The sequence below is a fragment of the Physeter macrocephalus genome, chromosome 12, assembly GCF_002837175.3.
Source record: "Physeter macrocephalus isolate SW-GA chromosome 12, ASM283717v5, whole genome shotgun sequence".
Classification (NCBI taxonomy): Eukaryota; Metazoa; Chordata; class Mammalia; order Artiodactyla; family Physeteridae; genus Physeter; species Physeter macrocephalus.
The window spans coordinates 26,464,900-26,478,565 of NC_041225.1; the positions used below are offsets into that span (position 1 = coordinate 26,464,900).

Genomic DNA, 13,666 nt, shown 5'->3' on the forward strand with positions numbered 1-13,666 from the left:
CTGCCTGTCCCCAGACGGGGACCTTAGTGGTGAAGGGAAGCCACAGGCCAGGACGCTGGCCAGGGAGCCTGGCTCTGTCCCGCCCCCGCCTCCTTCACTTTGAACTTGGGAGAGAGGTGAGGCTCTGCATCCTCGCCGACACGGGGCTGGGAGTGAAAATAAAATTGGAACAGAACCAAAACAGAACAAATAGCACAGCAGGGAACTTAGTCTGGACCCGACTCTGACTCCGAGGAAACCTCGGCTTTGACACGGGCTGGCCTGGAATCCCGGCATCCTTGTCTAGGTGAGGAAGTCCACAGCCAGCTCTCGCAGGCCGGTCTGGGGTAACTGTCACCTCTGAGCGTGGGTCCCGTGCGCTGGCCCCTCACATGCCCTTAGGAGAAAAACAACACTCGGAGAGTGAGATTATACCTGCAAATGCTCTTGGTACGTAGTGAGTGCTCAGTTCAGCTTGTCTTTTGTCGTCAGAGAACATTCTGGAGCCCGAGGGGTGCCACTGCTCTACGAGATGGGGAGGGGTCCCGGGGGAGTCAGATTCGTGCAGAATCACCGTTTGTGAAAAACCTGGGTGCCACCTCTGCCTTGGAGCACCCGCTCCAGGCTGTGGGGCCTGCTGCTATCTGCAGGTGGGAGGATGGCGTCGGAGGAGGCCTGGGGAGGCCACGGGGAGGCCCTGGCCGAGATGTTTCTGTGCCAGCCTGTCTGGAAACGGCAGAAACAAGCCAGCCTGGAGAAGGGTCAGGAGAGAGAAAAGAGGCCTGGAAATAGGATCTTTGAGGGAGAGAGCTGAAGCAATGGATTTTTCTATCGTGGTCTGAAGACAAGAAGACCAAGACACAGCCTGGACTCCTCTGTGTGCGACGCTGAACGGGGTTTCTCCACTGAGGACGGAGGGGAGGCAAAGCTTCTGATGATGGGGATTTTTTGATAGAACATCAGAGATGGTCAACAGTATTGATTAAAATGGACTTAAAAAAGCTTCAGAGGTGATGTTGAGACAGAAAACCACATCACCCTTACAACGCAAACAAGAGCAAGGCAAACCAGACCCCACCTGGGATCGGTGGGGTGACCCTCCTTTCCCTGCGTGAACTTTGCAGGCCGTCCCAGGTGCAGAGGTGCGTCCACGATCAGATGTGTGACACTGGCAGTGGCCAGTCGGCTGAGTTCTGTCTCCGACACGTCATCGCTCAGAGTCTGTTTCCTCCAGTGCAGAGAGAAATGAAGTTACCTGCTGCTCAGCGTGGCTCTGAGGCTGGCGGGGCCGAGTAGACTTGCCTAGTTCCGGGGACGGTGCCCGGGACACACAGCCCTTGGTGGCAGCTACAGCAGGGAGAAGTGACTTCCTGTAATGTAGACAGCATCTGCATGTGTGCCTTGGGCCTGGGGGCCGGGGGTGGGGGACTCCCAGCCACAGCTGCTCAGGGGGACCCGAGGGTCCTCGTGCTGCGACTGCCCTTCCCGCTGAAGCCCGAGGATGGCCGTGCAGAGCTCTCTGTTGAGCTTCTCAGACCTTGCACTTTTCACCAGCTGAGGCTTGTGGCCACTCCGAGTCAAGCAAGTTCCTTTGGCTCCATTTTTCCAACAGCACTTGCTCACTTTGTGTCTCTGTGCCACATTTCAATAGTTCTCGCACCTTTCAAGCTTTTCTATTATTGTTATATCTGTTATGGTGACCTGTGATCAATGATCTTTGACGTTACTATTACAAAAGGACTACAGCTTGCTGAAGGCTCAGACGATAGCTAGCATTTTTTTAGCAATACAGCATTTTAAAAACTAAGATAATTACGTCATTTTAGACATAATGCTATTGCACACTTAATAGACTAGAGTATAGTGTAAACATAACTTTTATATGTGCTGGGAAACCAAAAACGTGTGTGACCGCTTTATCGTGGTCTTCGCTGTATTGCAGCGAGTGGTCTGGAACCGAACCTGCGGTATCTCTGAGGTGCCTGTGGCTGCCTGGTATCCCGGCACAATTTAGCAGAAGGCTGAGGAATCGGTCCCTGAGAGGAGTTTCCCTGTGGTTTGCATGTAGGTAACATCGCCTCATGTTCCTGGGAATGGATCAAGTAAGAGTAACCCTGAAAGGCGTGTTTCTATGTGTACTTACGACCTTCAAGGGTCCTCGGGCCTGGGGGGCTGCTTCTGTCTTTCCGCAGCGTCCAGTGTGCACAGGACTGTTACCCTACCCCACTCCTGCTCAGCCAAGAGCTCAAGCCCACTCTAACTTCTACGCATGGAAGGTATTCTCGGATAAACGATACTGCGAAATGTGCTCTACTTTTAATATGCCACCCCATGTAGGGCTGTATGTAGCACTGAAATGTGCTGAAAGCCAAATCAAATTTACTTTCCAAATGTACAGAGCAATCCTGGTGCTATTTAGTCCAGGCACAGAGTATAGCGTAAATCACGTTTCATTCACAAGTTTACGCTAGACGAATATACCCACCATTCTGAAATATACGTTAAATGCACGCACAGGCTTAAATTACGAATAAATTTACATGATGTCAAACCAAGGAAAAGTAGTAAAATAGACATGTGGATAGGAAATGACCAGTAAATGTTCACTTTTAGTTTGCAGGCATTATTCAGTGCTGGGAATTCTGGCCTTGTGAGGACTGAGAAAAATTCTAAGATAAATGAAAATAAAGAGTAGAATAGAATGTGCTTGACTTAGGTACTTAACTAGAGCTTTATTTTATTTTATTTCATTTTCTCTAAGCCAGTGATCCTACTCTGGGGATCCCTTTGGGAATGTATTCACCCTTGTTCTACATTCGCAATACAGCAGCTGGCTCTGGGCCGCCTGGTAAACCCAGCAAGACAACCTGGCAGGGCTCCTCCCGACCCTGTGGTGCACGGCAGTGGCCCTGGGAACCCTCGGACATGTCTGCAGACACCTAGTTGTCACGGATGGGGATGGCGGTGCCACCGGCATCTAATGGGTGGAGCCAGGGATGCGGCCCAACACCCTACAACACAAGGGATGTGGCCCCCAGAGCAAAGAGTGACCTCACCCCGAGGGCCCACATGGCCCAGGGGGACAGCCCTGGTCTAGAGAATGAGGCGTTTTCATCAAGTCTGTGTGCAGCATCCACCCATACATGGGATAATTCAGTTCTCCTTGTTGGTTATCGTAATCCCTACTTTCCCCAGACCTGAGCTGTTGAAACGATGCTCCCAGACGGTTGGAAGGCGAACACAGAAGCCTGTGAGCTTAAGGAGGAAACAGCCCACCCGGCCAGCTGCGTCTCTAAGCCAAGCTGAGCCAGCCAGCCCGGGGGCGTCCCCTGCCCTGAACGCCGGGCTCTGGTCACTCGGGCGGCCACACGGTGTGGACCCCCCGTGACCCACACAATCCACTCTGCTTGTGGACGGTGCATGGGCTGTGGGGTGACCCACACCAACTGTCCTGACTCCCTCCCTCCCCCTCCTCTCTCTTTTCTCTTCTTTTTTGTTGCTGTCTTTGTTGGGGAAGCATTTAAAGCTGAAGGGCTCACCCACACTCCGCCTGCCCTCTTTATAACCTGATTTTAGAGGGTGGCAAGGCGACAGCTATGTTGTAACGTGCTTTGCTTATTTGTTAGACTCAGCTCCCCTTCCCGCATCGGAGACTTCGAGGTACGAGGGTCTCCGTTCAGAAAGGCTCTTGTCCTGACCTCGGCTCCTTGACCCTGACTGAACACGACAAGGAACCCTTGCTCCTGCCTACGGGGTCGAGACCCACCCTTGTGCAGATGTTGTACCAACAGGCTCTTTCAATCCACTTCTAACATAGGGCCTGGTGTAAGACAGACGTTTGTAAGCTATTCAGCGACCGTGGGCCTCTGGCTGTCTCCTACGACGGACTCGTCACGCTGCACTTAGAAGCGCCCTGCTCTTTGGGAGCGGTGGGGCCTGGGATTTGTAAGGTCAAGCCCTTCTGTGTGTTCAGCTGTGCTGATCCCTGCTTATAATAACCGTACAGCTTTGTGGCTCAAATCTCAGTATTTAAGAGATCCACTCTCAGTGGGATTAGCATGCTTGTCTCTCAATGGCTGTTCTCTGGCATCTTATAACATCCTGGCTCTTTTTCTCATCCCTTTTCAATTTAGAAAGACGTGCTCCTGGGTGACTTGAGCAACGTTTCTTGCAGATGGAGCCAGTGGCACCATGAGGGGGACGTCACAGGAGGGCCATGGTCCCGAGAGCTGGTGTTCTAAGTGAGGCCCCCGGGGACAGCCCCGTTTTGTGGGCGAGGGTCTCTAGACCCTTAGTTCACCAGTGGAGGCAACCTGAGCCCCCGTTAGGGGTCCCGAGCGTGGAGGGGGCGTTCGCGGGAGCGAGCCGTGCATACCTCCGATGGGAAGCGTAGTTGCCGGTGATGTGCCCGGAGCCGTCGCAGCCAGGGGTGGGGCACCTGCAATTACAGAGGCACATTGAAAGGCATCAAACCCCTGAACAAGTCACTTTCTTATTTATACAGTTCCAAAGTCTCCTTAATGCTGAGCCTCCCTGGGTGAGGAGGTGAGATGGAGCTGGAGGGTCCCCGCCGGGCTCGCGGGGCCTCCCCATCCTCGTCCACCACCAGGTGCGGCTCGGACCCCTTCTTCCCTCCGCGCACAGCGGTGCCGTCCAGGGACCAGCGACCTCGGGGCAGCTGCCCCTCCTCCACAGCTGTGCAGCGCCTTGGTCCCCAGGTGTAAACCCCACGTTCCCACCCCTTCCGTTATTACTTCAAGTTCAGTGGAACCAGTCACAGCAGGGCCTGTTGCTGCACCATCCGAACGCGATGCAAGACTATTCATGAAAAGGCGCACACGGTGGCCCGAGACTGGTCCCCGTCTAAACTCAAAACAGCGGCATTGCCACAGGCCCGTCACAGGGACCCCTCCCAGCCCTGCTCCTGGTTGACCCCAGAGGCCGGTGCGGGCAGCCTCCTGTGTCAGCCCTGGCGATCAGACTAGCTGTCTTTCAGACCGTCATCGGGCACTCAGGTAGCTTTGATTTACCTTAAAATCCTTGTTACTTTTAACTGACTTGAGTAGGGAGTAGGGTACAGGTCTCTCTCGGTCAACAAGCCAAGTCAGCTGAGACGCTGAGATTAGTTTGGGCACCTATGCTGCCTGTGTCTGAACCTTTGCAGGAAACTCCGTGCAGTCTCCTTAACTACCACATCGCCACTGTGCTAATGGGAGCGGGTGTTTTTAAAAAGAGTTTTATGATCATTGCCCTCCGTGGAACTTCTTAAATACGCCATCTCAGGAGTAAGCAGTCCTACCAAGACACTTTCACTTCAACCTACATCAGCTGCATTTGCACCCACCAGGAATGTAAGAATTACGGACACAAATTAAGAAAAAAATTGTTTTCTTTTCACTAAATTTTAACTCTCAAGAAACGAGGGTGAGATGATTTAGTAACAATATTACCACCCAGTAGTAACACTCAGATCATGCCCTGTGCCGCCACCCACCCCCACCCCCCGCCACCGCCTACTCAATGAGCATCTGAATTCCTGGCAAGGACAAAAATCACAAATTAAAAATGGTTAATAAATGTAAATGCTTCTAAGAGACTTCAATTTGCTTTCCACTCAGAAAGCCACCCGGGATATTGGATGTTGGGTTAAGGCCAGCAGATTACTTGCTTACAGACAGACTTTCTCAAAATCAGTGAGAGTCAGGGAGTGTGATGGACACTCTTGCAGTTGGGCTGAGTTCAAGGGTGTGAATGTCACAGTCTGACAGTTAGATGTGCAGTCAATTGTTGGTATTTAGAAGCTGCCAGTTCTCACCGAGTCCCGAGAAAAGGAACATGATTACAGATCTCAGGTATAGAGTTGATACTCGGCATAGCCTGTAAAGGGTTAAAGTTTATAGACTGTGCTGTGGGAGAATAAAAAAGGCACTGAGGGCAAAGCGGTCGAGAAATCGTCGATGTGTGTAATTGGAATCGGGGTTTAAAAATAGGAGTTTGGGGCAGGAGTTTAACACTGTCCTTACATCAAAACAATACCCTGAATCAGATTGTTGGCCTGACTGTCATTAAAGTAACAGCTGTTCACCAACTTAAAGTTTGATCTCAAGACTATTCTGTCAATAAGGACTTAAATGACTGAATTTAACTGATTTCCCAAATGGCACCTCATGTGGAGACACCCCCAACCCCAGAGGCAGGAAATTTTGAAAGCAATAAAAATCATTCTAAGAGAAGCTAATCTCCATGCACATTTCTGTTTTGAAAATGTATCCAGAAACAGACATGTTTCCTACCAGCCAATAATATACACGTGGCCTTGCTTTTTGGTCAAAAGAAAAAAATCCTTAAAGTCTTCCTAATTCAAGCGCCTAGTGCAAACTTATTTAAAATTTTTTCATTTAAACGTGAGTAGAAATTTTTTAATGTCATTTTCTTGATAGAGGCAGGAGGAGGTTGACATAGTCTGTTCAAATTTAAGTAGGCATTTTAATCAAAATCATGCAAATGAAAACCAGAATTTATTAATTATTAAAAAAAAGAGAAAAGGATTTTGGAGTAGTTTTTGTGTGTTTAAGCCATTTATAAATGCATCGTCTGAGAAAAAAGAGGCATTTAAAATGTCCTTTGTCACCATGAAAACAAGGAAAATGTCATTGGCTCATTTTCAGAGCTTTCACAGTGTCAGGAAAGAATAAACATTCCCAGAATGAGGCCTGGCTTTCTTGCAAGGTTTGTTATCGTTTTCAGGGTTTCAAGTTCGGCTGATGGGGTCCAATCCCTGGGCCTGCCACGTGCTGGCTGCGAGAATGTGAGGAAATTAAACCTCCAAGGTCACACGCCCCTCCGCCGGGGGGAGAGGACGGAGGAGGGGGCTTGTCTGTGCTTGTTGGGACCCTGCCGTCCCCTGGAGCTTCAGGACCACAGGGCTCCGCGCAGGCTGCGAACGCACGCTCACAGCACCCACCCCTGAAAGAGCCAGCTCTGGTCTCTGAGGGTGTTAAGTTGGCGTTTCCATCTTTAGATGATGCTCCCGGATCAAGCGAGGCAGCCCTGGGTGGGGCCTCAAACATTCTTTTTTCTACCAGCTCTGTGCTGCTCATTTTCACGTTCCTGTTCAAGACTTTAAGGCTTTTAGAAGCTCTGAGATGTACATACAAATTTCCTCGCTTTAATAAATCTCATCATTCAAAAATACACAGCAGTTTTCTGAAGTCGGTGGATGTGGCAATTCAGGCAACAAAAGGGGTCTTTGCTCCAGGACCCTTGGTAACAGGCTGCTGTAAAATGGATGCACAGAAATTCGATTTGCACCTCCCCATCTAAGAGCAGGTCTTTTCCATGAAGGGAGGCCCCTGTGGGATCATCCAGATCCCCCGTGGATAAAATCAGAGAGCAGCATGTGCTGCACAGCTTGGGTTTAGAAATGGCAGCAGAGATTGACTGGGTTTCCATGGAAACTCCCGACAAGGCAGGCGCTGGTGCTTGGCGCTTGGCGCCTGGCATCTCGGGGAGGCCACCCAGGCCCATAGTCCTCCCTGTTCCCCGCCAGTTGTCACTGATACTCGCACCGGGTCTATTTTAAGTTCCTATGGTCAGAGATGTAAAGTTGTGATAAATAAAACACTTGCGTCTTCATTTTTTCCTCTCCACTCCAAAGGTAGTATTGGTAAAAACACTCTGAGACAGGAAATGATGAAAACATAACCTTAGAATCTCTGTAAATTCCAGACAAAAATATTGGTGATCCTTTGCCTTGTCTGTGATCTTGCATTTGCCTTGGAATTTAAGCAATATCGAGAGAAAGTAATTTGGGGGTAGTTCATGTTACTCTCTGGCTGGAAAAATTGGTCTTGTACAGACATTTAAGAATATCGATGGAAAAATCATAATAAAATGCTTTAAGCCATGTTTACATTTTTGCAGAATCCAGGCAAAAATCTAAAAAAAAGAAATCAGGACCACTCACAAACTTCTGGATTTCTGATTTCCTGGAACTAGCCTTTCTCAGTAGGAACAGACTAGATTTCTGTGGCTTTTGCAGGTCTAGGACGTCAGAAACATCTCTGAGCCCGAACATCCTGGAAGGCCCTTTGTGCTCATGACTTTCTCTTAACCACCTACCCCCAAGAGAATCACTGTGGCTCACACCTCCACGGCGGGCTGAGACGTGCCATCAAAGGAGAACCTACTGTCTGCGCAGTAGAGTACGTATCGTGGAAACCCTCTGATTTGCACAGGTGCACATCTCACAAAATGGGGCCACAGACCAGCTTCTCCCGTGCCTCTGATTCGTCCTTCTGTGAGACAGATAACCCCTTCCTGTGATTTTTCTCCCGTTTACAAAACCACGACCCTGACACAGGGTAGCAGAAATGGAAATAGTTCAATCTACTGACTGAAGTCGTGTGATCACCTAATTATCATATTCCATCATCCTCTCTCTCTCGAAATGAAATGAGGATTTGATAAGCAGTTGTATTCAGGCATTTAAAGCACAGCTTTTTCTCTGCAACAGGAGGGCCTCTCCTTAAACGATGCACACACCGTGTCCTTGCTGCTGCCTCTCCTGGGCTGAGGCAGGTGGGCTGTCACATCGGCCCATTGACAGGGAGGCAGCGGACTCCCCAGGAAGGCGTCCAGGGTGGCCTCAGATGCACGTCCGTTTGTTCTTAGCAATCAGGGCTGCCGGACATGATGTGGGCAAGGACCCAGAGCCGGCAGTCTCTCTCCATTCACCTGGAGGCCAGTCTCGCCGGGCAACCAGCAGGACCCCCGAGGGTGTTCGGGCCTGGGAGTGGTTGTGGTCCGGTGTAGTCCCGTCTGCCCCAGCGCCTGCTACACCGGCAGGATGGGGCAAGGGCGGCCGGTCTCCTCCAGAGCCGGTTTGCAGGGAAAAATGTTTTGAGGAGACTCAGGGTCTTTCATCTTGATAAAGTCAATTGCTTATTTTTTAAAATCTTAAAAAAAAGGCTGAAAGCACTGCCGCAGGTTTGAACTGTCCCTGGGGCTCACCTCGCCTGTTTGAACCCAACCTACGAGGTCGACCTGCAAACGTGCCCTGATTCGGAGCGTAGTAGCTGAAACAGACAGAAAAATGCTCACTGAACATGTGGGATAATAATTTGAAAGGTCAAACTGAGATTTTGGGAGTTCTTTGAAGAATCTCATGGTGTGCTTCTTTAATAGCCTTTTTCGTCCCTTTCTTTCATGACCACTCTAACAGGAGAACTTGTTAAATGAAACACAAAATACTCTGAATTTTGAATACTCTCAATTTTAAAAGAAACCATGAAAATGTAAAATTAGGCCTCGTCTAGAGTAGGAAAATATATTTGTAATATGATTCAGGTCACCTACGTAAAAGACCTGCCCCAGTTATATAAAAAGTTCAACTCAAAAACATTGTTTTGGCTTAAAGAGATGTGGTTCTAAAAATTTACATCTTTATTTTGAATTTTTTCTCATATAAATGGGAAACAGTAAAGAAATGCAGAGGAGTGCAAAATAAAGGTATTTTAAAATAGAAAACTGATATATACTGATTCTTACTCTGCCTCTCTGCAATTTTCTCTCCAAGCAGAAGGAAACCGGGTCACTTAAAAGCAATACACATCACTTCTGTCCAATTTCCTAGGTATATTACTGGAAACTCTGAGGAAAGCCAAGATCTCGTAAATCACTTTTCAGTTTGTACAACATCCAGTAAGTTTCTCTTTTTTGGAATTCTGTATTGAGTATGCAAAATTTGACCCTTCTCCCCCTCTGACCCCTGCCAAGCCCATCTCACTGTTGAGTATGCAAATTTTGACCTTTCTCCCCCTCTGACCCCTGCCAAGCCCATCTCACTGGGAGCCTCCGGCTGGGCTGTCCACCGCCCCCCCCAGGGCCCCATGTTTCACCCGGTCCCTTTTCCTGCCTCCGTTAAAGGTAGCAGGTGACACAGGAGCACCGAGGGCGTGGGCACAGACCCATGACGCCACTGCGGGTTTCTGGGATGGGGGCTTGGCGGGGGGCAGGGGTCCTGGCCCGTGTTATGCCACCTGCACGGCCACCTCTCGCCGGCAGAGGGGGCTGGCGGGTGCCCCTCCGTCCCCGGCCCTTGGGAGACAGGTCTGGGGGAGGCTTCTGCAGACTGGCCTCCCACCTTCCTCCCCAAGACGCACCCCAAAGCTTCTCCTGTTCCCGAGAGTCATGTGAGGGCCTTTACCCGGGATGCTTGGACCCTCCCAGGATTTTGAATTTCTACACATTTCAAGTTCTGATATTAGTAGACTTTGGGTGGAAGTCTTGATTTCAGATAGGACATGTAAACCAAAACCACCTTTTTCTTTTGGTTCCAAGCACTTTTCTTTTTAAGCAACACTCAAATACAAACAAATAAATGAAAAAGAATTATAAAAGTACCCTTAACATAATTTTTTTTTAAAATTTCATTTTGGTGATTCAGATACCACTTTGGAATGGGTTGGGCCTCAGGTTACTAAGAGAGCGGAGCGTCATCCTGCAGATAAAGTTCAAAGTTGTGGGTATAGGGGACCCAGGGCTGCTAGAATGCCCACGGAGCCGTGGGGTGGGCATGGGTGGTGGCTTGGTGGGTGCAGGGGTTTCACCAGAGCCACGATGCCCGCTGCCTGCACCCACCAGAGCACAGGCTCTGTTCCGCAAAGACCTTTTGGGTGATACGCTTACCATACAACCCGCTGATGAACGGTGTTTACTAGTAGGTTTAAATTCTGACTTAGAGGCTGACACGCCTGCCATCAGCCTTGGGTCACCTCTAACGAGAGCCGTGAGAACCCTCTTCTGCCCATCCCCCCACTCAGGCCCCCAGGATGCCCTTGGAGGGTGGATGCTGCCCAGGCCCTGGCTGTCAAAGCTGGACCGTAAGGGCTCTGGGGTGCTGGCCCCGGCCAGAGCGGGGGCTGGGCCTGGCCCTCTCCTGGGTCCATTTCCGGGGGACACTCGAGGTGCAGGTTTGGCTGTTTGGGCAGCAGGGCGGGAGCTGCGACGCCGGTTCCGTTGTCCATGCGGCATGCAGTTCTGCACTTTCCATTCATGCACGGGCGCTGCTCATGCCTCCCTGTCGGGGCGGGAGCTAACTCGGGCCCCCGGGCACCACACTGAACCGCTCGCTGCCCGCTGCCCGGCGTCCCAGGTACATCCAGGGACAGGCTCCTGTCCAGGGCGGCCAACGTACCTAGCAATCCTGTCGTCCCTCTCAATAACGGGATGTGTCCATGGGGCACTGCTGCCGGAGCACATGCACGTCCAGCAGCAGGGGAGCGGCTAGACCAGAGCTGGGGCAGCCGCGGTCAGAATTGGAATTGGACGCGGAGGACCCATGCAAAAAAGAACATACAAAAGGTGACTGTTGGAGAAACCGCCGCTCCACCCCGCCAGCCGTCCACGCACCTCGGGGCCGCCGCGCTCGCCGTGCCTGTGCCGCGGCCGGGGCTTCGCGACGGGCATGCAGGGGCCTGGGGGGCTGGGTGCGGGCTGGGCCGCCAGGGGTTACTCACCTGCCTCAGTTACACTGAGCGCTAGGGCAGTCACACCATTTACATGGGGTGGGAACCGGGCATTTAGAGACTCGTGTGCCCTCGGGGCGGGGGCTCCTTCTGGCCCCGGAGGGGGATGGGGATGTGTGAGGGTCCCCTCCGCTGCCCTCACGGCTCCTCACCCACGTCCCCCACCTCTCGGGCGAGAAAGTCCGTGACCGTATCCAACTGGTCTTTAGTGGTAAGAAGTCGACCCTGGACTGGTGAGCGGCCGGTGGTGAAGCCCACCGACCAGGATGGGGTCGGGGGGAACTGCTGGCTCGTCCAGGATAATCTTCTCAACACCACGAACCAATGGGATGGCACCTGAGACGGAGACGGACGGCCACTGCACCCGGGGAGGCTCCAGGCTTCATGCACAGGCCACGCCCCACTGCCCGAGGCCACGGGGACGGGAGGGGCAGCTCAGGACGCCAAGGCCAAGTGTGAGGCCCAGCGTCGCCTGCCAGGTGGACACGGGCTTCAGTGGGAGCGCGCCACGGGGCCACGTGGCTGTTGCTTCTGGATGGTCAAAGCCACGGCGACTCTGTGGCCTCCATCAGCTCACTTCCCTGTCCACAGACGGTTTAGAACTCCTCTCAAGGTATCAGAGGAAGGAGGCTGATATAATTTGAAAGCAGGCCTGTTTCCTAAGCTGTTGATGGCAGCAAGCATGTGGGAGGCAGGTCGTGCGGGGCAGAAGAAAGGACAGATTCCAGGGCCACGAGGGTGCGGGGACCGGCCACGTGGTCCCTTGAAACTGCCATCTTGTGCCTACTTTTTGTGTTCTTACTATTTTATGTTTGCCATGGCTATAGATCTTTTACTTTTTGAAGCCTCTATCTCATCTCATAGAGAAAGTGTTTTTATTCTAAGCAGGAGAAATTTAAAAAGATTCCATGCTCTGTCTGCTACCTGAGTAATCCTGGGATTCTCCGTAATTTCTCACGTTTTGTGTTTCCTCTCTTCCTGTCCGTGAGCCTCGCCGTCTGCCCTGTCCTCTTGTTTACAGCTATATCTGCTTTTAAACCCTTTTCAGTTTATTTTCTCCTCTCTTAGTCTCTCTGGCATGTCCTCCCTTCCTCTGTGGAATCTGCCTTTTCCCCTGTCTCACATCTTATTTTTGGTCAAATTTTAAATGATTTAATAGATGCTTAGTTTCGCAGACGTTTTTAGAAATAGGTTCATCAGATATCCTTGCTCTAACGGTAAGAAGACAAATCCAAACAGGTGAATTATATGTTTAAGGTCACGCAAAGAGGGACACAGCTGAGATTAGAACAGAAATCTCTCCTCTTCTGGTGCTTTTTTACTCAAATAGACTCTTTTTACATGTCCTCTTTGTAGCAATAATTCCTAGCCTACGACTGTATCGTATGGTGTAGTGCTTATTTGGGGGGAAGTTCGTTTGACTGTAAAGACACAGGAGTTCACTTGTTCCCCTATTTGCAGTTCACTGACCCACATGGACCTCTCAGTGTCTCATAAACGGGGCAGAGTGGAGAGTGGAAACACATTTCTATGATTTCTGTATCAAGGGCACAGTCACAAGCGGTATCTAAAAGTCACCGATTGTCCTGATTTCCCTCCGATCACGAGGAGGGACAAGAGAGCAGAGGGGCCTCAGAACACCGACAACCCATGCGGTCCTGACGTGGTGACCCCGTGCGCAGGTCTGGAATCGGGAAGGTTCGTTCCTCTGAGGAAGAGCCCAGAATAAGTCAGAATGTTCCTGGGAAAGTCAAGAAGGAGAGGCCAGACACGGTGCGGACGGGCGGACAGAGGAAGAGAGAGGAGGGCAGAGGTGAGGAGGAGATGCTGTGCAGGGTACGAAGGACCCCGGATTCCCGGACGCGCCTGTGTGCAGCCCAGGGCCGCCACGGGTGCTCAGGTCGGGGGCCCGGGGGGCCGGGCGGACACTGTCCTCTCTCTGACCTCCGCACGTCGGGGCGGGGCGCACTGTTTGCGGGGTGGAGCACGGAGGAGAGCCTCTGCTTCCTTAGGGCCACCGAGCCATGAGCAGGCGTCCGCGCCAGGCACCTGCTGGAGAGGCAGGGGGTCCCCCACCGGACGTGTCCGAAGGGCAAGTTGGGAGAAGCAGCCGAGTGAAGGGAGAGAGAGATGCCGAGAAAGACAGAGTGAGAAGCCGA

The 13,666-nt window shown here is 51.5% G+C and overlaps 1 protein-coding gene across 3 annotated transcripts in view; it reads right to left on the bottom strand.

Moving 5' to 3' along the window:
* The window catches only part of MYT1L (myelin transcription factor 1 like), a 152,714-nt gene that overhangs the window by 35,241 nt on the left and 103,807 nt on the right, over positions 1–13,666 (bottom strand). For all 3 annotated transcript variants that reach the window (XM_024118873.1, XM_024118872.1, XM_024118871.1), the window contains exon 15: positions 4,355–4,417. In XM_024118873.1, the coding sequence (XP_023974641.1) occupies positions 4,355–4,417 (63 nt within the window). The remainder of the gene's footprint in view (positions 1–4,354; positions 4,418–13,666) is intronic.